Here is a 21652-nt window from a genome sequence, read left to right as displayed (position 1 = left end):
TAGGCGACTTCCTGCACCGCATACGCGGTTTACGATCTCTCAGACGGCGCCACATCGATTTTGCAAAACCAAAGTCCGGGATGATTCGAATTTTTTGCGCCGCCACCTGAGCGAAAAACGTTCCGTTTCGAATCCGTCTGAAATGTTTTCGTCCCGCCTCCGGTCGCAAAGTTTAAACGAACTAATGCTTGTTCCGCCCCGGACGATTCCGGCGGATCTCTCGCAACATGATAGCCGATGCCGTTTGAAGTGCGCCTGAGAGGATCGAAGCCGTCATCGACGCGGAAATTCGCGATAACATTTTGCGGGTTCTCGTGCAATTCCTTCTTTTACGGCTTTATCGGAGGAGGTATTTCGGATAAGTGAAAATTAATAATGAACGAGACGGCGCTATTTGCATCGGGCTTCTCGGGGGCTCTGCATCATCAATTCTTGCATTGTGCCCCGCATTCTTTTCGCCATGGGAACCGTCACACAACGATATTTATCACAAACGTCGTTGTAATGGAGTTTTTGTTGGGTGCATTTTTGAAGAAAAATACAATTTAATGAAGCGCGCCCGCGCGCGCGCGCTATCTTTCCATGTACATCCGTCCGCGTGAAAGCATTATAAAGTATGCGGCAAGGACTAAAACGTTTTTTATGTCTGGAATATGTAATTTTTTATCGGCGAGCTCGTTCCGTAATAAATCGCGAGTCTAATGTGTGTCCCGATAATAATGAGGAGTTGTGGACGAGAAGGGAGCATTTTTTAATTATGCCCCGGCCACACATCTCTAATTGATTTAAGGGAGTCAGATCGGGAATCGGGTTGGATGTCGAACTTTTCGAATTAAATCACTCGACGAGTGTCCCAACGCAAGGACAAAAACGGCTGTGCCGTCGTCCTAGCAACACGGTTTGCCTAACTCGAGGCTTATTAGAGCGACGAACAGTTACTGCTAACTAAAAGACAATCCAATTAATTCCGCTTATTTTAATTACCATTATTTGACTTCCATTGTTTTGCGTAGCGATTCCCTGACAAAAATATGCGATCTCCGGAACATCGATCTGTCCCTGTGCGACGCCCGCCTCCACGACAAAGAGACCAACGCGGAAACGATCCTCTCGTTCAACCAAGACACGGGACACCTGGTCGGCAAGCACATAAGGATCACGGGTGAGCAAGAATTTTATCTCGCTCGACGGGCTCCGTTGAAGTTCGACAAAAATTGTCCTTCAAGAGAGCACGTTTCGGCGGATGCGCCGGTTCTAAACGTTTTCGCTTGCAGGCAAAGAACACAGCAATAAAAAACTATCGGGCTCGCTTTACGGCAACCACTCGAGGAAGCAATCGGGGGTGAGTCGCGGATCATCTGGAGCGCACCGAACTAACTTTCTGACGCAATTTGCAGAGTTATCGTCCTCGCACGAGCAGCTTCTTCAGTTCGAGCACGGAGGAGCCGAGCGCGGTGGTCAACTCGACGTCGTCCTTGCACGATGCCGACCAGAGCAAGAAGCAGATCAAACAGAGGCTGACGGCGTTCTTCGGCAACAGCAAGGTGAGTATCGCGAGTAGTCCCGGTGGTAATTGTTTAACCGGTGGCGGCTTCAGGACACCAAATACGAGGCCCTGATCGAGCAGTTGGACAAATATTCGAAACAAGGGATACCGAATAACGTGAGTTACCCCCCGGGGCAGTGCCAGTCGGTGGACGCACTCCACAACTTGGAGGACGATTGGAGGGAAATCGTCGATTACAGTGGTGAGTCGTGTTGTGTAGATTTGACTTCAAAATATTGAAATGTGTTGCGCAACAAAGATGTAACAGCGGTCGAGGAAAAACTTCAGTTCTTCCACGTTCATAAATCTTCCTCCACTTCGGCACATGCTTTGTGTGTAATTTCCAAGATTTGTCATTCCTGGATCGTTACGCCGTCGTTTACGAGAGCCAGACATTCTCCGGGATATTTTCGTGCACATAATCAACGTTATTTGGCGATCGCGGAGCGGCAGAGGGAAAGAATCCAAACAAAGTATGAAATAAAGACGTGATGTTTGTCTCGAGAGTATTGCGATTTTTTGCAAAACGTTGTTGCCGTCTGAATCCGAGTCACGTCCGTAACTCGTCCCTTTTCCTGTCTCCTTCCAATTAGCTAAAAGTGTCTCGAAAGTAAAGTTAGTTACTGCCGATACGCCGATGAAAAGACGGGGGCGGCGGAGACAACGGAGCCGACAATCGAACAGCACGCATATCCGCATACGAATCCGGAGCAAGTCACTTCCCAAAGTGAATTAAAAGTAGGGCGGGCCCTTAAATTTAGGCGAATTAGCGGAAACTTTGGCCCTTTAAAGAAATTATTCAAATTACAGATTGACTCGTTATCCTCGTCAAAGGACTTGGCAAGAATTTCAATTAATTACTCCCCTTACGCCCCAAACAATAATTGTATTACTTTCAGATCTTAACGAGAAACAGCAACAACAGCAAACGGCCTTGTGGGAATTGATAACGAGCGAAGTTTCGTACATAAGGACGTTGAAAGTGGTGACCGACGTAAATATTTGCGGCCGCCGCGAAGTAATCGCTTTCTTGACGGGTGCGTTTTTGCAGTTGTTCCTCGCGTGCCTGAGAGATCTGCAGTCGCACAAGCTCCTCACCGAGATCGACAGGGAGAAGCTCTTCTCCAACATAACCGAAATTCTGGACTCGAACGTGATGTTCTGGCGTAACACGTTGTTCCCCCTGATCAGAGACATGCGCCAGCGGAGACGCACCACCTGCATCGAGAACATGCTCGAGGGGTTCTCGTCGATCCACGACACCTTCCAGCCCTACTTCAAGTACTGCGCCGAGCAGGCGAGGTGCCAGCACTACTGCAGGGAGAACATGGACAGCGAAGTGTTCACGGCGTACCTGACGTGGTGCGAGAGCCAGAAGGAGTGCAACAGATTGCGACTGATGGACATCCTGGTCCAACCGATGCAAAGACTGACTAAATATGGCCTTTTACTGAAAGCAATTCTCAAAAATACGGACGAAGACGTGGAAAGGGAGAGTCTGCAAACGATGGTAAACAAATTTGGTTCCCTCTTTCACGTTAATCGACCTCAACTTTTCAGATTAAGATGGTGGACGAGTTTGTTATCAACGTTAATGCGAGTCTGAAGCACAAACAAGACAAGGAAAGACTGAAAGGGATTATAGCGAGGATAGAAAGTTACGATATTGTGGTAATAGAGGCGGCTCACGAAGACAATCGGACTCGACTGTTTTATGTAATTTTCAGGAGACCAAAGACGACGACATCGAGAAAATACTGAAGAAAGAGAAGTGTTACACTCATCTGGACTTGACGAGGCCCATGTTGAACTGTCCCGCTGAAAGAAAAAGACATCTCTTGCTCGAAGGGGACCTGAAACTGAAAGACAGCGGCGCCTCGAAGGTGAGTGGATAAAAATGAGAGAGATCGCGTCGGTCGTGACGAGCACAATATTCGTTTCAGCTGGAAGTCCACTGTTTCCTCCTCACCGACATGCTTCTGATCTGCAAGCCTTCCACGAAAAAGGGTGGCGCCACGATGCGCGTGGTGCGCCAACCCTACCTAGTTGATAGATTAGTCATTTCTGAATTACAAAGGGAAACCCCGAGTTTGGCCGTGGTCTACAAGAACGAATTCGACATGGCCGTGGCCGCGTTCATACTGCAAAACAACGACTCCAAGAAGCTGAAGGTGAGTAGCGAGGTCGAGAGATCGAGTGACCGTCGTCGTTGGTGTCGCAGGGCTGGAAAGACGGCATCGCTAAAGCTCAAGCTCTGTACGCTCAAGCTAAGCAGATGACGTTCGTACCGGACGAGCAGAGCCTCGACGTCGACTACGGCTTGGAGTGCAACTTGGAAAGCGACTACCACAGCCTCCAGTTGGCGCCGCGGTCTCCCCTCGCCACGTCTTCCCGTGCCAGTAGAGTTTCTAGTCTAGCCCACAGCCACAGGTGAGTACGACCGTCGACTGGCGCTCGTTTTCGACCACAAGTCTGTTTGGTTTAGCGGTTCGGTGGAAATGAACGACCAATCCTCTGTCGGCTCGGCTAAGGAGCAATCGCGCGGTGTCTCGATCGAGAACGAGAACCGCACCGGCTCCATATCGAGCGACGAAGGAGTGCAGCCTCTCCCTCCGGACAAAAGTCCGGTCACGCAGAAGAACTCCTTCAAGAGTCGCTTCTTCGGAAAGACGCCCAACACGCTCTCCGTGCAGCCGTTTGGCAGCCTCGGCCAGAGCCTGCCGAACCTGACGCTCGGCTCGCCCAACGTCGGCAGCCTGAGTCTCACCCTCAACCAGAACACGCTCTCGGTGCCCAACAACAAGAACGGGAGCCACCTGCTCAGTCCCACGCACCGGGGAATCTCGTATCCTCCGCCGTCGCCGACCCGCGGCAACCTGCGGAGGGGACTCGCCATCTCCCAGAGCAAAAATCCCCCTCTGATCAAGACGAGACACATCAACTCGACGGCCACCACCAGCCAGCAGATACCGGCCAGTTTCGATTTTGACGTGCCGGTGATAGCAGGTTAGTTGTGGGAACGGATGGGAGTTCACTTGTACAAACTGTAACTTTTTTTTTCTTCGTTTTTACGTTCACTCTAGAAGAAGAACACTGTGAGCCTACGTAATTTCATTTATTGTGAGTCTTTTGAATGTGAAACGTTAGTTTTATAAGTTTTGTATGCAGTGAAGTGATTATTTCAAGTTGATGGAAACTCTATGACAAAGTCGAAGGCTAAATCTCGCAACTTACGCGTCCCTGATTCGGCCACCTATTCATCCGACAGGTTTATCGACAGGCGGCGATGAATCATATTAAAAGCCATCCATTCCGAACGTCACTCAAACTAACTAGATCATAGAGAAACTTCGGTTCTCATCATCGTTCTTTTTTTCGACAGTTCTAACGCGGTATTGTGAGCTAGTTGCGCAACGCTTGAAGCGTTCCCTGCAACTAAACCCCGAACAAACACAAACTCATTTTCGGTACCTACTCCTGCCTGACAAGTTACATCGAAACGAACACGAACAAATTTAAAAAGCCACCTCTCCTGCATGTCTGCAAAATAATCCGATTACCTCATGGCCGTTGTTCAACCCAAATATCGCTTTGGATGATGTTGCGTAACTAGTTCGTCGATTTTTACGTTCGTTTAGTTGTAACAAAATTAGAGTTTCATCATCAACTGTAATAAAAGTATGACGCTTTTTTAGTTGGTCATGATACAAAACTTTCCAAAACTTATCACTAGACCACTTAGGATAGCACTCTAGCGCTATAGCACTTGCATAAAAGCTTTGATTTTTCTTTTTACAAATTACGTCCGTACGATTCGTGTCGTCGATGCAACAAGACAGACGATCGTTGCATTTCATGAGACAGAGAAATTTTTGAGTTGATCAAATTAGATGTTTCGGTCTTATTAAGTGGTTGTTTCAAGGTATTTTGTTTAGGTGTGTCCTCCCAGTCGGAGGATCAGTGTGAATCTTTCAGCAGAGGACATCATCGTCAGGCGATGAAACGAATTTATAGGAACGACAAGCGATATCATACGGCAGGAGTTGTGGATGATATCAAGGTAAAATCGAATCGGGTGAGGTTTCCGTGGGTTAACGAAGTGTAAAATTTGCAGAAAAATGATAGCAGAGATGCTAGCATCCACAAACGACTATCTTGGAATTGCAGTAGTCAGGAGCAAAGGCCCCCCAACGAGGACCATACCTAGCATACATTTATAAACTCCCTTGTGTCTTGTATAGTGATCCTTTACTTCTTCTACATTGTAGCCTGTACAGTACTAGAATTACTAAATTACATAGCTAGTTAAAGAAACGATGAGAAAACAACACGAGAACTCGGCTTGGGTTTATACGGATTGTACAAACAAACACTGTGGACCAAACAAACCCACAATATCACGAAAACAATAAATTTATTAGATGCCAAACATTTTGGCACATTTACATTCCTATTACATTCCAAGATAAACCTAAGCAATACTGTACCTAATCAAAAAAGTTCTATCTGGCCTAATATTTAAAGATTTTGATAATACTTTAAGTAGGAATTTAGTGATTATATAGATCGCTTTAAACTAATCGAGCGTCGAGTAGGTCCCCGAAAAACGTTTGGATTTTTTTGGTTTTTCCGGGAATTACCGATGCTGCGGTTGTGCGTGGAGAAAAATCGCTTACTTAAGGAGAAATCGTTTGTTTTAAACGAAATAGTACAATGAATTTTATATTTTGGTATAAAATTTTATATTTATTTTTTTGCTTAAGAAGTCTATATTTATTTTAATTACGCTATTAAGAAACTAAGAATTTAAACGAAATGTATCTTTGTTATATTTATTGAGAACATCTAATAAATCATTATCATTGCTACCGACCGTCTTTCAAATTTACCGCCTTCCCGCTGCCAACCCACCGACAGAAATGTCACTAGTGTCAAAACATAACCTGCAAAAATGGGCTACAAAATTTGGTAAATCGTTCAGCTCTAAATTTAACAATTTACGTCAACCCTCTCGTTTTTTCGAAGCATGGTTTCCGACTTTTTCTTCCCCAACATGGGCGGCGTAGAAGAACACATTTATAACCTGTCCCAGTGTCTGATTTTGGAGGGCCACAAAGTCGTCATCATGACTCACAGTTACGGCGACTGCATCGGAATCCGTTACAAAACAAACGGTTTGAAAGTCTATTACCTCCCGATAAGAGTATTTTACAACCAGTCCATATTGCCCACGATGATTTGTAACGTGCCCCTGATCCGTTACGTGTTCATCAGGGAACAAATTGAAATAATCCACGGACATTCCGCGTTTTCCGCGCTAGCCCACGAAGCGATGCTGGTCGGGAACCTGATGGGTCTAAAGGTGCCCCAACTTGAATTAAAATCGATAGATTCCGACAAACCAGTTGATTTCAGACAGTTTTTACCGATCACAGTTTGTTTGGATTTGCCGACGCTAGCGCTGTGATAACCAATAAATTACTGCAACTGTCGCTGGCCGATTGCAACCACTGGATTTGCGTGTCTCACACGGGCAAAGAAAACACCGTCTTGAGGTCCAAAGTCAGCAGCAAGCGCGTTTCCGTGATACCGAACGCGGTAGACACGTGCGCCTTTACCCCCGACCCCAGTCGGAGATCGAAAAAATACAGTACGTTGTTTCGCCCCCTGAACCTCACTACAATCATCGTAATTTTTTTCAGTCACGATCATCGTCGTCTCTCGCTTGGTCTACCGAAAAGGCGTCGACTTGACGGCTCAGATTATTTCCGAAATGTGCAAAAAGTACAATAACGTTAATTTTCTGATCGCCGGGGATGGACCGAAGCGAGGGTACAATTCATATATTCTCGATTACGCATTTATTTGATTTTTGCACAGATTGTTGGAGGAAATTCGCGAGAGACAAGGTCTGCACGATAGAGTCACGCTTTTGGGCAGTTTGGAACACTCTGAAGTGCGAGACGTCTTAATCCAGGGTCACATTTTTCTCAACACTTCTTTGACTGAAGCGTATTGTATGGCAATCGTCGAGGCGGTGTCTTGCGGGTTAACGATTAAATATTTGTTGTGTAATTTGACGATTTCATTTGAGCTTGTAGGCTACAAGTTGTATCGACGAAAGTGGGCGGCATTCCGGAGGTTTTACCCGAAGATTTAATTTATTTGACTGAACCCAACGTCCCTGCGCTCATCAAAGGTCGTTTTATTTTATTGTTTTTCTGTTGCAATTTGACCATCTTATTACAGGTCTTGAAACGGCGATTGACGATTTAAAAAATACCAAAGTTCTTTGTCCGTACGAGTGCAATTTACGCATTAGAAATTATTATAATTGGGAAAATGTTTCAAAACGTACTGAAATCGTTTACCAAAAGGTTATCCAAGAAAGGGGCAAAACCCTACAACAGCAGCTGTGGAGGTAGCGATTGAACTGGATTTTTAAATATTCAGTATTTTAATTCGACATTTTGTTTTAGTTACAAGAGCACTGGCGTGTGGCCGTTTCTGTTGGTTGTGTCATTGTGTTATTTGATGCTGTTGTTTTATGAATTCAAAATACCAAGGGCTTATATAGACATTGCCAAAGATTATAATCACTGTAGAAAAAAGAATAAAGAGAAAACGTTCTAGTTAATTTTTCACATCGCTTGTTGATAGTTTTACTTTTACATTCACCATCTTTCACAAAAACAAAACAAAGCTCGTTTAAAATGTTTCAAAAAAAAAAATACTGATGCGTTAATTCACAAAACACAACAAAAAAACGATATTGAAGTGAAAACTTGAAAAACATTAGTGTTTTAATAAAACCTACAATTCTTACGCAACTAGCTAATTTGCCCAAACAAAGCTGTTGTTTGATAGAAATATGTTTAGCCCAATAAAAAAAAACAACAAAACATAAGAAAAAAGGATGTTAGGTAAGGTTTATGAATACCCACTATGCTACACTTTTAATTCCATTTTATTTTATTCAAAATTAACATGACCTTGTTTTTTAAGTCCCTCCTGTAGTCAATAATACTGTGCTAAGATGTGTGGTTGTAATCACTATAAGGTAGGTAAAGAAATTAGCTTTTTTTAACCTCATATTTATCCCTAGAAACAAAAACATTATATCCCTCTTGCACACAACAAAATTGTATTTAACTTTTATATTAATTCTCAGAGTCAAATGGCTTCATTTAATAAAATACTATCAGGTGAAGAAATTCTGGCATCATTGAAATTTTGATTTCATTTGTACAAATGTAAGAAATTTTACTCACCTCACATGGATGGCACCTCCAGAACATGACTTTCTTGACTGCAACATCAAAGGCTTCACATCTAACATAAAATAAAAATGTGATAACATAACCTCACTATGTAAATATTAAAAAAAAAAAACCTTAAATATCAAATTTTTACAAAGCTAGCTAACCTTTATGGTTTCATAAATAAATCTTGCACTGTTTTTGCTGCATCCTCAAGTTATGTGGTGCTGCAACAAAGAAAATGTTGAAAACATGTGACTTTTAACCCATGTGGAAAGTGGGAAAGAAATAACCTCAGTAGTACTAATTTGGTGGTAGTGTATGGTTTATCTGCATTCTAACTTAGATAGCAAATACAATGATCATCATTTAATTAAAACAACTTTAAAACCATCACAAAATTCTACTCACATCTAGGATCAAGTGGCCATTGTTGTTCTGGAACTTTCTCTTCATTCTGTTTTTAGCAGCAGGCAACCTGAAACGTTTTTACGTTTGTAGAAAATTGCCAAAATAGCAGTTAAATCGTGCACAACGAAAATAACGATCAGTATTAAAAAGCTCGTTTATTGAGTCAACACATAAATTTCTGAATGTATTTAAAAGTATCATCATGGTAATGCGAAATCGAAAAATACTAGTTTTATTGTAAAGTGTTGATCACATACCTGAATTTACACATCTTCCTGAACCCAAATATTCTTCGATGCTCGCTGCTTGGCCGGATTCTTCCAAATAAATGCCGGTTTCACGTTTCTAACGGCCATTGCCAGTCGCCTTCCTTTCCCAAATTACTTTCTTACCAACCCAACAAACTAAACTTACTAGACGGAACAAAATTTCCCTAGAGTAATGACATTTGAGTAGTGACGTGACACCTGTCAAAAATCACAAAAACATGGCAGATGTGTCAAAAGCCCAAAAACTAGCATCTGCAAGAAAAAAGGTAAATATGATTGAAACTCCGTTTTTAATTTTTTTCGAGCCTATTATAAAATTGCAAACAGATTTAGTAAGGTTGCCAAAATTTGAAACCTGTAATTATGCGACAGTATAATTAAGGCCACATCATCGTTCTTATTTTAGTTCAAAGAATTAAAAAAGGAAAAAAAGAAAAACACCATTCAGAAAAACAGCGACAACGTTGAATCCTCGTCGACGAGTAGGGAACAGACACCTGTGGAAAATGTTACGGACGTCATGCAAGTACAAGACGCTCCAAGTGACCAGACGCCGCTACCTACATATTTTAATAACGTAAATTACAACAACGGGTACCAACAACCCGCCGCTTTTTTTGATACATTTACACAAAGTAATGAAAATGGAAACTTTTATTCAGTACCTGCGAATCCAGTCACGAGTAGTTATTTCAACAGTGGACTTGTGGAAGAGAGTGAAAACCGTCAAGTTGAACCAGAAAGTCATCAAACTGTTGCAAGTGAGGTAGATAGTCCAAACAAGTTGCCTGAAGAGGTCGTCGCCGCTGAAGCCCCGAAAGAAAACACAGTTGAAGACAATAAAACTAGTGAGGAAATAAGCAACTTCCAAGCTTTTGATACTGTAAAACTCGACCCGAGTCCTGTTCAGCTGTCTAGCGTGGAGAGTTTACGTCAACTGTCAGATCAAATGGCGGAACTGATAAATCCCAACTCTGAATTCATGCCGTCAACAATTGAGTCGCAATGGGAGGTCAGAAATCAGGAATTAGCTGGGCTTCTGGACAAGGAGAAAATCAGAACGGAGGAGTTGAGCGCCACCTTGCGGGAGTATCAGGCAAAACTGAGTCACCTGGAGAGGGAGCTGAAAGACAAGGAATTGAACACAGACACTAAGATTGAGCAAGAATTGAGCATGTTGAGAGAAGAGTTGCAATGTCACGTGCAAACCGTCGGTATTTTGGTGGCGGAGAAGACCGAATTGACGGCCAACTTGAGTCAGTTCCAACTAGTCGCCAAACAGAGAACCGCAGAATGCGAAGAACTGCAAGGACGGCTGAAGACGTCGAGGTCGCGAGTCGCAGATCTCGAACGTGAAGTTGCCCTCTTGAAAAACGACAAGTTCCAGTTGGACAGCTTGGAAAAAGTACAAAACTCCGAGCTGGAAAAGTTGAGAAAAGAGCACCAGCTCGCGAGAGAGGAGAAGGACGAGTTGATGCAAGATTTGTTGGAAGTCAGGGAGAAGCTGAAGAGCAGCTCTGAGAACAACCTGGTGTTCCAGCAACAGATCGGCGAGCTGTCCAATCAGTTGTCCATGGCCAACATCAAGATTCAACAGTTGACGGCCGGCGAGTTGGATCAGGTGAGCGGACAAGTCGAGCAACTGACTCAGGAGAAGTTCGCTCTCGAGAAACAAGTCGCCGACTTGACCCACACCGTCAAGACGCTCTCGAAGGAAAGGGAAGAGTCGAGTTTGCAGTATCAACAGTACGCTCAACAGTTGAACGCACAACTGAGCAACCTGGCCGGAAGGCTGGAACAGCTGCAGAAGGAAAACGAATCTCTGTCCATGCAGGAACAGAACAGAATCAAACATATCGGCGAGTTGGAGAAACAATTGCAGAACATACAGAACGATCACGTGAACTTTGCCGTGCAAAGAAACCACGGTGAGACGAGGGCGGAGCTAGACGCTGCACTAGAATTGGTGGAGAGGCTCAAAACGGAAAATACCGAACTGCAAGAGGACAGCGTGAGGGTCACGAACGAGAAGGAGATGCTCCTGAAGGATCTGGAAGCGAAGGCGGAGAGCGTCAGGGAGTTGGAGGGATTGGTAGAAGAGTTGCGCAGGAACCAGCCGGACAACGCAAAGTTGTTGGCGACCATGGAAAGCGATAAAGTTGCTGCGGCAAGGGCGGTTTCGCAAAATACAGAGCTGAAGAAGCAGATGGAAAGCATGGAGGAGGTCTTCGTGAAAGTGGTGAGTAAAAAAATGCGAAGTGGTGGTGTTGCGTGAACGTTTTTATTTTAGAATAATGACAAGATGGATCTGACGGAAAAGCTGACGGCAGAACAGCGCAACAACAAAGACCTTTTCGACAAACTGCAAAAAACGGAGCTCCACCTCCAGACCTTGGCCGACGCGATCGAAATCAAAGACAAAGAACTGTCGCACTTGCGGGACAATTCGATGGAGTTGAACAAGCAGATGTTGCAGAGCGAACAGTTGAGCGATCGATTGCGCCATTACGAGGCGCAAGACCACGGTTCTCACTCCCTGCAAAACGAGCTGCAGGAGGCGAGGCAGGTCATAGCGAAACTGACGGACGAAATCAACCAGATGAAAGACAACAACGCCGAGACCCACACGTTGTCGAACGAAATCAACCAGCTGAAGGAAAACAACGCCGAGGCCCACGCGGCCGACGATACCGAAACGAGCGAGCTGAAACGAAAGCTGCAAGATCTGGAGCAGACGAACCGGGAGTTGAAGGCGCAACTGTCGGGGGAGTCGACCGCAGCGGTCGCCACCGACACCAACCACAACGACCAGTGGACCACGCTCGACAAAGAGTCGGCGATGAAGCATCTGGAAGAGAAATTCCTGCGCACGATGGAAGACATCGCCAATTTGACCGAAGAAAAGCAGCGGCTGGAGCACCTGGTCTTGCAGCTGCAGGGCGAGACCGAAACCATCGGAGAATACGTGGCGCTGTATCAGCACCAGAGGAGCCTGCTCAAGCAGAAGACGATCGAGAAGGACCAACAGTTGACGCAGTTGGCCAACGACAGGGAACAGATGAAGAAGAATCTGGAGAGGTTGAACGAGCTGGTGCGGAAGCTCGTCGTGGAGAAGGGGGCAATCCCGGCGGAACTCCTCGACAACGCCGACAGAGACAATCAATTGTGCGAGGAACACGCCAAGATCCACAGCGAAATAAACAAGATCGCCCAGAACAGTTTTACGGTTGAACCGAGCAATTGTGATAACCCGCAGAATACGGAAACTGCCGAACAGATCATAACGCTGTTGTCGGAGATCAAGAGCAGCAATCTGGTGCAACCTACAGAGAACTTCCATCATTGTCCGTGGTGTTCGGGCAAGCTTATTACGGTGTAAATGGGGCTTCTGCGGACGCACATTGTGATTTATATTGTTACATGGATTTATTTTAAATAGCTTGACTAAAATTTATAACGCCCTCTGGTGTTTGATTTCGTCACGACATAACCTCCGGCTCTTGTTACAATTTTTATTCAAAAATAGCTTATGGATTTACATAATTACACTATCAGACAGCTATAATCTTCAGAGACGTCCCTGTGTTGAAGACTATGACTTGATTTCCAGACTTACGACGAAGCTGCGAACGATATTTACAGTCTCTAACGGGATTCTTGCTATACTACCTATAAATTATCAGAATATATTAAGTTTATTCATAGATTCTTAATCTTAACATGAACTGACAAATATACACTCATCGGACTATGCAAACCAACTGAATCGATAAACTGGCAGCAGTTGTGTTGGGGTAGCTTGGAACAACTAAGACTATCCACTGTACGGTCCGGTCACTTATTACTTTATAAAAAGAAATCGATAAAAATCATCAAATACGACAACTACGTTATCACTTAAATTAACTGGGGCGCGCCATCCAGCATCAACCCCTCAGTCACAAATTTAGTACGTTCGTTGTCCGCTCAACCGAAACTCTGATAATTGCTGTAATCCGCCGTCGTGAAAGTTGTCGAGGTCGGGACCGGCGCCACTATCGAATAAGTAACCGGCGAGACCGCCTGCTGGAACGCCGCCTGCGCCACAGACACCCCCTCCTCCTGTCCCTTCCCGCTCACTTCGGTCTTTACGGGCGACATCACGAACCCTCCACCGTCCGTCTTGAACTTGATCTCGCCTCCGCCCCCCACCAGATTGATCAATCCCGAGTTTTGCAACTCCGCGATTTTCGAATCGATCACCAGATTCTCCCCTTGCATGTTCAGGGGTCCCATCAGACCCATCGTGTGGGCCAGGAGCTTGGCGTTCTTCGACTCGTCCAGCTCGTCGTCTTTCTTCGGCTTGCCGTGCGTCTTGAATCGGATCGGCGTCGGCTCGACCACGGGAGTCACGGGTTCCACTCGGTGGCCCCCTTTCAGATCCGGCTGCGTCTCCACCCAGTGGCCCGTCGAGCGACGGTGGGTTTTCAGCTGGCCGGACTGGATGAAGCGGGCGGGACACATGCCGCAGGCGTAGGGCCGGGCCCCCGTGTGGCGGCGCATGTGCAAGGCCAAGTCGTTGGACTGGGTGAAGGCGCGGCCGCAGATGTTGCACACGTACGGCCGCTCCCCGGTGTGGACCCGAGTGTGCCGCAACTGAAATCACGATCCCTTATAGCTGCATTTTAACCTCCAAAACCTGCTTTTTCGTAGACTACATGCGTGTCTGACAGCTGTCACTTCCGACATTTTAATACTCACAGCACACTATATTCTTTATTCCACATTATTTCAGGTTTGACATTTTCGTCACCAAAATTACACATAAAACAAAAATAAAAATTAAAACCTTTCGAATTTCGCCTTTCATGTATTATATTAGCTTCATTAGAGTCGCTTCTGTCTAATAATGAATATTTTTTCTTCCCGTGACGAACTTGGAAGTCTCCACGAGAGGGCGCAGCAATAGCTGTCAAAAGTCTAAATATGACACTTTAATTTCTTACCAATTTATTGCTTTTGTTGAACGACTTTCCGCACAGCGCACAATGATACGGTTTTTCCCCCGAGTGTGTCCTTTCGTGACATTTGAGATCGTGCGACCTGGGAAAGCCTTTTCCGCACTGACTACATTTGTACGGACGCTCTCCAGTGTGGCGTCTCATGTGAACGATCTACAACAAAACATATTCTACCCCGTTTCCTCCCAATCATAACACAAACTCACCATATTGCTCGAATTATTAAACTCCTTGCCGCAATAAATGCACAAATGCAACTTTGTTGTATCTTTGATACCAGTGTGAATTCTCTGATGAGTTTTCAGATTATCGAGTCGATTAAACGCTTTGCCACACTCGGGACAGACATGTCGTTTGTCTTGGAGCAAATGTATTTTGATGTGTCGAGCCAGATGATCCGACCTGAAACGAGCAACAATGACACGCCTGCCAACCCCAAGAAACAACATTCAACCTGCTGAACGTCTTTTCGCATATGGAGCAAGTCAGATTATCTTCTTTTTCGTTGCCGCTCTGGTGTACTTTCAGGTGTCTGATCAGATGTTCTCCTCTGCTGAAGGGCTTGTTGCAGATGGTACAAGCGTAGGGTTTATTTATGTGGTCTTCCTCCACGTGTTTCGCCAAGTGTTCCAAAGTTGCGTAAGCTTTATCGCACCTATCACATTTGTGTATCAGGAGGGCTCTGTGCAGAGTCATGTGACGCGTCAGGTGATTGGCTCTGGCAAAAGCCGCCTCGCACACGTGACACACGTGTACTTTGTGGTGCGCAGGCTTGGGGGCGGGAGGACTGTTCTTCATTTCCTGATCCGACGCCGGCTGTTCGGGTTCCGGATTCTTCTCGTTGGTGGTAGTTTCTTCTTCTACTAATTCTTCTTTAGTACTTTCGGTGTCTTTATTGCTAATTTTTGAGATGTAAGCGCTCAAGGGTACGTCGCTTTCATCCGACATCCCATGCTCGGTCTGCATGTGATGATTAAAGCTTTTCTTATATTTAAATTTTCGATCACAAAATTCGCATTCCATCACTTTCTTTTCGACTGGCTTTGGCTTCTCTAATTCTTTAATACCGTGTGTTTGCAAATGACGTTTCAAGTGACTGCTTTTCGTAAAACTCTTTTCACACAACTACAAACAAAGAACAATTAGTTAAACACAAAATTACCTAATCCAAAATCCTAAATTACGACCTTACCAACTCCGAGACTGCGTTATAAAAATGATAAAAACAAAAGAAAAATCAAATAGGTTTATTTGTTCTTTTTTAACAAAATAAAACTAAAATCAATAAGATATCTAGCAAAGTCTCGGATATATTAATTTTTAAGTATTTTCGAAATAAAAAAAATCATTTAATTTTTGTACAGCAGGCGCAAAAAGTATTGTCGGGACATTAGTGTTTGGTAACAAAGTACCCGCCTAAAATGTCAAATAATTTTATTTTTGGCATTAAAAACGCCTTTCTCGCTTTAAAAATCCGTCACACGTCTGATGGAGCTGTAAAAAATTCATCATTATTTCGAGATTTCAACTTACTTTACACTTGGCCAGGTCTGAGCCTGTATGCCGCCTCATGTGAATCTTCAGCCCCACGAACGTCGTCATAATCTTAAAGCAATATTTACACTCGTATGTCCCTTTGTCCTTTTTGGAGGATTTCGTTTTGGGCTTGAAATATTCGTCGAGGGCGTCTTCCTCGTCCTCGTCGTCGTCGTCGTCTTCATTTATCTCCAGAGTGATTTCGTTGTCGCAATCGCTGTTGTTATCGGCGGCAGTCGACTGTTGCCCGTTCTCGCCGTCGTCGCTCTTCTCCCCCGAGTCCGACTTGTGCATCTTCTTGTGTGACAGCAGATTGCTCAGCTTCATGAAGGACATGCCGCATTCGGCGCACAGATGTCCCGCGTCCGTTTTCACGTGCGTCTTCATGTGCCTGATCAAGTGGTGACTCCTGGTGAACTGGGCGTTGCACATGTGACATGACCGAAGCTTGTCGCCCGTGTGGCGTCTTTGGTGGATGCGCAGGCCCTTCTTCGTCCTCAGCACCTTCTGACAGAAGGGACACGTGAACGACGACGACGACTTCCGCTTGTCGGAGGTGTCGTCGTCGTCGCTGTCGGAGTCTTGGAATAGGTCTGGAATGTTGAAGTCTGGCTGGACGACGATGTCGCAGGACTCCTCCTTGATCACCGAGTCGCTGGGGTTGGTCAGTTCCCGCAACGCGGAGTCCGATTTCTGGCACTGCTGCTTGAATTCGTACGCCAAGTTGAGCTTGTTCTCGCAGTTCACGCACAGCAGGTTTGGAAGGCCGTCCCCTGAGATAACCTGGAATTCGAGGGATGTGGCTGGCGGGGGCGCGCTGCTGGCCTACTCACCACTACGGAGGCACAGTCCATTAATATTTCGGCGAGTTGCAAAGTTTGGCCGCCGAGTTCTTTTGAATCAAAGAGATTTCGCATGTTCTCATCTTGGCACATACATGAACGGCAGATCTTGTCTATAACCAACTCCGTCGATTTATTAATCATTATATCGGCACTTTGTTCAATTAAATATCGAAATTGCTAACATAATTGCCGAAACTATTTCAGGCACGATTATTTTGTTGTTTGGTTCGGCTAACGCCAGGACGCGATCTGCTGCGCACACGCACCAACAAAACTCATTTCTGACTTCCCACAAGCGTGAAAAATCGACACACACCAAAAATAATCTTATTATTACTCCAGATATAGATAATAATTTATTTACTCAACCGCAACGCATGGTTTAACATAAATCAACAAAATTTATCTCTACAAAACCTGTGACAGTTCTTTGACTGTTGGCAATACTTGAGAGTTTAAAATTAGGCGCTAACGGATCAACATACGCAATTAAATTACTATTTACAGATCGTATTATTTGCCATTTCTTTAATCGTCCCATTTCGACTTTCGCTTTACAAACTCCTCTCTACCGTCGTCCTGTATTGCAGGATAGTATCCAAGAGCGTCATACTTGCTTCTCATGTAAGTGATGTAAGCCAAGCAGCCTGTAAAAGCAGCTAATCCGAGTCCCATAATGACAATATTCTATATTAAAATAATTAAATTGGTTTCGTTACGCAGAATGAATTATTACTCACCGGTTTCGCGTACAACTCGAAATTGACAGCTCGAAACAAATTAGTTGTTTTTACAGAGCGAAGACCATCACCCGGGGTTGGTTCCTTCTTTTCGGACATCCTTTTGGCAACAAAAATATTGTTAACGCGGTACTTTTCTATTACAAATTTGTCGTCAAAAATAAATAACCTCTACGTGAGCGCGATGGAAGTGGCTGAAGAGCCGCTCGGGACTCAAGTACCGTTTGAAGTTACAAAATTTACATAACTTGTGAACGAAAACCGACATTTTATAATAGAAAAACAACAAATATTTAAAAAACAGAATTGATTTCAAAGAAATTATGGATTTATTTTTATTTACGTTGAGTAATCTTTCTGTGTATTGTTGGTTGCATACGTTACGATTATTTCATAAATCACGTTAATTTATGAATTGAATTTGTTAGCAGCAGACGTGAAAATATAAATCGATTGCGGCATTGCATTAAATAATAGTTATTTACGTATAGAGGGCCGAAAGATTAACTTTACGCCCGCGCACGAAGTTTGAGGCCCGACGAAGGAGGACCTTTATTCGTCCATGGGCGTAAAGGTCTTTCGGCCTGAGGTACAGTTGCGGCCGTTGAAATCTCAGACAGGAAAGATTTAAACACTCTGTATAAATTCCGAAATTTGATTAGCGTAAACAGGATTTTCATCAAAAATTATAAAGTCAGTGTCAGTATTTGACATATTATGTCAGAATCGCGCGTAACTTTTGAAATGCCGCAATTATCTGATTTGCAAAAATGTGTTTGACTGAGGGATGGTGTGAATATAAGAGCCATTGCGAGAGAAATTAATGTGGATAATGTTTGAGTGACATTTTGAGAAACGTCACTTTCAATACCATTTACAAAGCTAAAAGTTTGGCGTGTCAAAGTGTCTGAGTTTTCAACGGCCGCAACTGTACGTACAACGTTTTACGCACAATTGCCCATCAGTGTTAATAACAAATTTTAAGTTTAACAAGACCAGCCAGCGAATATAATTAAAAAATCTAGGTTGTCTCTGCAGACAAATTTCCCATTTGCGGTCTTTTTGCTTTGGTTTACAGCCCGCCGGGCCTGTAAAGTTACTTTACCGCCCGCCAGATGTAAAATTGAAGTTTCGTTCATGGTAACTAAGATGTAAACCAACTTTTCTAATACAGTTGTGCGTAAAACATCAAAAAGGACAACAATTTTGTTAAGAAATTCTCAAAATGAACAGTTACTTACAATGTTTCATCGAATTTAGTCCTACCACAATCAATTGCCGTCAAGATTAGACGTAATGATGAAATAGTTATTTGAAAACAAATCGATATGTAATTGATGTTTTACTAAATGGATAAGCGCCAAATAAAAAAATTAAATGAGAATTTATTACGTAAAGATAGTAGTTACCACGCTAAACTGCCCCGCTTCACACTTCAAAATGTATTATTATTGTGAAATTCAGTGAATTAGATCTGAAGATTTTGATCATATCTATAATATGGTCGACGTCACCGTAATCGGTCAAGTTTTCTTTTCACCTCGTGTGTTGTAGAATTGACACCACCAGGTATCAAAGGTTCGGTAATTAATCAATTGCCGAAAAAAGTAATTTGCTGATGTTAATCTTGATAAAAGAAAAATATACTATAATAGATCTCAATGAATGTAACAAACTTGTGTACATGTATGTACGTCAAGGATCCGATAATCTAGGAACTGCGATAAAAATGTATTTGGGAAAAATATCTCGACAATCTTTGGGAATTGATAAATAAATGCTTTTAATAACGTGTAACGTTCATTGACTCGTTGCATGTGTCCAATAACCACTATCTAAGATTAAGATAATTAGACAATATTTATGGCACATATTCGCAGGAAATGGTAATAACTCTCGGCGCAGAATAACACTTTTTATTTTTTGTTTTCATAAGTGCGGTATTTAAAACGGCCCCAACCACCACATTTACACCGTAAACACGCCGCAACAAATATAATACAATAAACACGTTCGCAGTATAAATATTAATCGGGATAATTTTACTGCAAGTCAATTACCTAATGGCTGGCAGTTTGTTCCAGAAAGAAATTCGTTCCAGTGTTTGCGCTTCATCTGGCTTAATTCGAGCCGAGTCATCGTCGTAACTTGGCCCTTGGCTCCGTCACGTGAGCGACCACCGATTTGGGAAAAAGGCAATTTTTTAGGAAACGAGCTGACCCAAGGGAAGGCATAAACGAATCAGGGCAAATGATGTTCCTGTTTGCGTCGATGTTCTTGCGTTCGCCAAGCTGAATCGACATTTTCAATCTGTACGGTTTTATTCGGCTCGATGAAGACGTTGCTAGATGGGGCGTAAATTCGTTGTTTAACTACGTGTCTTAGCGCCACGCCACCACTCTGAAGGGTGAGTGAGAAAGCACTCGTTATTTTTTCTCACGCATTTCGCCTCTACACAAATAAATATATCGGGATTCTTGGCCGTTGCGCCCTATAAACTCTTTTATCCTACTGTGTCCACTAATAGGTCGGACAAATATTATCTCTCGGCTTAGAACGTGACACTTTATTAATGCTTTTAGGAAACAAACGCCATTCAAAGAATAATTGACGTGAGAAAAAAATCGCACTCGACCGTTCCCGTCGATTAATTGCACCTGGGGGTCCGTCGCGGCACCTGGAGCGACGCGGACATAATGGGGGATTTATACGGGACTAATCTCGTCGAGACAACCCCTTCAAAGTCCTGACAGGTCCGAGGCGGAATTTCCGTTTCGGACAATGGGGCGTGAAACGACAATGCCACCCCTAATCCCTCGACCGTCGCCGCCGACACGATTCCTAATTTGTGACAATCGCGTCGTTTTTCCCACCTGTTGGTGGCGATCGGAGATGCGCGTGTGGTCCCCGGCCAACAGCGAGCGTTAAGCCTGTCGTCGCACGTTTATTATCATTTTATGAAATAACAACCGAAATGGTGCGCCACATGTGATCCGACGCAAACCATCCGTGCTTCCAGGAATGGTACCGATGGCGCTATTCTTCGGGGAAATCGGACGATCGTGGGAGAAACGCGGAATTTTTGCCGGCGGCACCCTCGCCCCGCGACCAGACCAGATCGGACCTCACCTCCACCATATTAAGCTCTCTGGCATCGCAGTCGCCGCTGCGGCACCGTTACGTTATTGTTTTGTGACATTTGTAATTCAGATCGGCAAATGTCTGTCACGTGACTTGGATTCAACGCGGCCGGTGCGACCGCATTTTTTCTCCGACGGGGGGGTGGCCACGGGGAAGGCTCCCGACCACCTGAAAACAGAAATATTTCAGAAAAAATACAAAGTACGCCCTATATTAACCCTCCCCAAATACAAGAAGGACTATCTGAGTTGGTAATACTGAATTTTATTTTCAAATGGTACAACTGGAGTAACTTCCTGTTGTTGACGGCTTGACACTGACAGTCGCATCATTGACAAGTAATATTTGACATTTCAAATTCAATTACACATGGCGAATCTGCTCGAGAGCCTAAAAAAGGAGTTAATTTCTTAAAACATTTCCTTTAGTTCATTTTTAGATAGGTAATTGTTCCGTATTTCAAGTTTAATTTCTTCTTACAGTAAATTTTTACTCTCATAACCTACTAGGTATATTGTTGCTATTAATGTTACGTCAGATATCTGTCAATAAACCAACAAAACATATCATACGATTGCAGTGTTGCAAATATCCAAACAAAAAAAAGGTTCTTAATTGTATCGCCAACTCAAACACTTCTTCTTGATCAGTTTTTACAAGCTGGCAGACATCCTTGAGAAAACTTTAAAATGATGTCGAAAAGAAATAAATTTGCTCCACAAAAGTTAAAAAAGTGCGCAATGAAAAAATTTAACCCAACTCTTCATTTTCCCCCCGGTCAAAATTCAACAGCGTTGCCACGACGTAACTGCGGTGTTGGTGGACCTTTGACGTGCGAACAGTGTACACGAAAATATTTTTTAAAAAAATAATTAAATATTTCTTAAATGAGTTTCTAATAATTT

The 21652-nt window shown here is 43.8% G+C and overlaps 5 protein-coding genes, 1 long non-coding RNA gene and 1 other non-coding gene across 18 annotated transcripts in view; 3 read left to right on the top strand and 4 right to left on the bottom strand.

The window, feature by feature from the left end:
* Nucleotides 1-6415, top strand: part of LOC138130457 (pleckstrin homology domain-containing family G member 5) — a 68290-nt gene extending 61875 nt beyond the window's left edge. For 9 of the 10 annotated variants that reach the window (XM_069046942.1, XM_069046940.1, XM_069046941.1 and 6 more), the window contains 13 exons: nt 1014-1162; nt 1275-1342; nt 1398-1544; nt 1598-1748; nt 2446-2540; nt 2598-3056; nt 3107-3217; nt 3274-3429; nt 3490-3717; nt 3768-3976; nt 4032-4552; nt 5482-5606; nt 5661-6415. In XM_069046942.1, the coding sequence (XP_068903043.1) occupies nt 1014-1162; nt 1275-1342; nt 1398-1544; nt 1598-1748; nt 2446-2540; nt 2598-3056; nt 3107-3217; nt 3274-3429; nt 3490-3717; nt 3768-3976; nt 4032-4552; nt 5482-5606; nt 5661-5753 (2512 nt within the window). In that variant the 3' untranslated portion in view covers nt 5754-6415. Of the gene's footprint in view, nt 1-1013; nt 1163-1274; nt 1343-1397; nt 1545-1597; nt 1749-2445; nt 2541-2597; nt 3057-3106; nt 3218-3273; nt 3430-3489; nt 3718-3767; nt 3977-4031; nt 4553-4629; nt 4667-5481; nt 5607-5660 lie in introns of those variants that run through there. The other variant, XM_069046939.1, reaches the window with a different exon arrangement.
* Nucleotides 6416-6429: 14 nt separating this feature from the next.
* PIG-A (phosphatidylinositol glycan anchor biosynthesis class A) lies at nt 6430-8190 on the top strand. Its single transcript, XM_069046962.1, has 8 exons — nt 6430-6514; nt 6572-6908; nt 6962-7196; nt 7249-7378; nt 7427-7594; nt 7648-7745; nt 7796-7967; nt 8026-8190. The coding sequence occupies exons 1-8, from the start codon at nt 6498-6500 to the stop codon at nt 8177-8179; spliced, it is 1311 nt and encodes a 436-aa protein (XP_068903063.1). The 5' UTR covers nt 6430-6497; the 3' UTR covers nt 8180-8190.
* A 305-nt stretch (nt 8191-8495) lies between these two features.
* On the bottom strand, nt 8496-9614 carry LOC138130471 (uncharacterized). 2 transcript variants are annotated; one of them, XR_011159595.1, is made up of 5 exons: nt 9474-9614; nt 9217-9283; nt 8973-9032; nt 8818-8878; nt 8496-8647 (listed from the first exon to the last, which is right to left on the bottom strand). It is a non-coding gene; the product is annotated as an uncharacterized lncRNA (long non-coding RNA). The 2 variants fall into 2 exon arrangements; XR_011159594.1 differs by having other exon boundaries at nt 8496-8878.
* On the bottom strand, nt 9348-9425 carry LOC138132363 (small nucleolar RNA SNORD36). The gene has a single exon (XR_011160060.1). It is a non-coding gene; the product is annotated as a small nucleolar RNA SNORD36 (small nucleolar RNA).
* A 6-nt stretch (nt 9615-9620) lies between the features above and the next one.
* Nucleotides 9621-12946, top strand: LOC138130458 (golgin subfamily A member 2-like). Its single transcript, XM_069046943.1, has 3 exons — nt 9621-9751; nt 9892-11724; nt 11776-12946. The coding sequence occupies exons 1-3, from the start codon at nt 9704-9706 to the stop codon at nt 12862-12864; spliced, it is 2970 nt and encodes a 989-aa protein (XP_068903044.1). The 5' UTR covers nt 9621-9703; the 3' UTR covers nt 12865-12946.
* A 37-nt stretch (nt 12947-12983) lies between these two features.
* On the bottom strand, nt 12984-17149 carry LOC138130459 (zinc finger protein 271-like). 2 transcript variants are annotated; one of them, XM_069046944.1, is made up of 7 exons: nt 16855-17149; nt 16019-16804; nt 14940-15610; nt 14692-14887; nt 14471-14638; nt 14226-14238; nt 12984-14120 (listed from the first exon to the last, which is right to left on the bottom strand). In XM_069046944.1, exons 1-7 carry the CDS (start codon nt 17005-17007, stop codon nt 13432-13434), a joined length of 2676 nt encoding a protein of 891 aa, XP_068903045.1. In that variant the 5' UTR covers nt 17008-17149; the 3' UTR covers nt 12984-13431. The 2 variants fall into 2 exon arrangements, with proteins under 2 accessions (XP_068903045.1, XP_068903046.1); XM_069046945.1 differs by lacking the exon at nt 14226-14238.
* Nucleotides 17150-17209: 60 nt separating this feature from the next.
* LOC138130470 (small integral membrane protein 8) lies at nt 17210-17826 on the bottom strand. The gene is made up of 2 exons (XM_069046967.1): nt 17607-17826; nt 17210-17553 (listed from the first exon to the last, which is right to left on the bottom strand). The coding sequence occupies exons 1-2, from the start codon at nt 17703-17705 to the stop codon at nt 17395-17397; spliced, it is 258 nt and encodes an 85-aa protein (XP_068903068.1). The 5' UTR covers nt 17706-17826; the 3' UTR covers nt 17210-17394.
* Between the last annotated feature and the right edge of the window lie 3826 nt (nt 17827-21652).

The sequence above is a fragment of the Tenebrio molitor genome, chromosome 5 (assembly GCF_963966145.1).
Source record: "Tenebrio molitor chromosome 5, icTenMoli1.1, whole genome shotgun sequence".
Lineage (NCBI taxonomy): Eukaryota > Metazoa > Arthropoda > Insecta > Coleoptera > Tenebrionidae > Tenebrio > Tenebrio molitor.
Note: the sequence above shows the minus strand (reverse complement) of the source record. Positions and strands in the feature narration are given on the sequence as shown.

Bases quoted from the DNA above. Each gene is read 5' to 3' on its own strand.
- PIG-A (XM_069046962.1), top strand. The intron at 7,197-7,248 runs GTACGTTGTTTC...AATTTTTTTCAG, and splicing joins TCGGAGATCGAAAAAATACA to TCACGATCATCGTCGTCTCT. The intron at 7,595-7,647 runs GTTAACGATTAA...TTGAGCTTGTAG, and splicing joins GTCGAGGCGGTGTCTTGCGG to GCTACAAGTTGTATCGACGA.
- LOC138130458 (XM_069046943.1), top strand. From the start codon at position 9,704: ATGGCAGATGTGTCAAAAGCCCAAAAACTAGCATCTGCAAGAAAAAAG. The intron at 9,752-9,891 runs GTAAATATGATT...TTCTTATTTTAG, and splicing joins TAGCATCTGCAAGAAAAAAG to TTCAAAGAATTAAAAAAGGA. The intron at 11,725-11,775 runs GTGAGTAAAAAA...TTTTTATTTTAG, and splicing joins AGGAGGTCTTCGTGAAAGTG to AATAATGACAAGATGGATCT.
- LOC138130470 (XM_069046967.1), bottom strand. From the start codon at position 17,705: ATGTCCGAAAAGAAGGAACCAACCCCGGGTGATGGTCTTCGCTCTGTA. The intron at 17,554-17,606 runs GTGAGTAATAAT...ATTTTAATATAG, and splicing joins TCGAGTTGTACGCGAAACCG to AATATTGTCATTATGGGACT.
- LOC138130459 (XM_069046944.1), bottom strand. From the start codon at position 17,007: ATGATTAATAAATCGACGGAGTTGGTTATAGACAAGATCTGCCGTTCA. The intron at 16,805-16,854 runs GTGAGTAGGCCA...CTCGAATTCCAG, and splicing joins TGGACTGTGCCTCCGTAGTG to GTTATCTCAGGGGACGGCCT. The intron at 14,639-14,691 runs GTGAGTTTGTGT...GTTTTGTTGTAG, and splicing joins TTAATAATTCGAGCAATATG to ATCGTTCACATGAGACGCCA.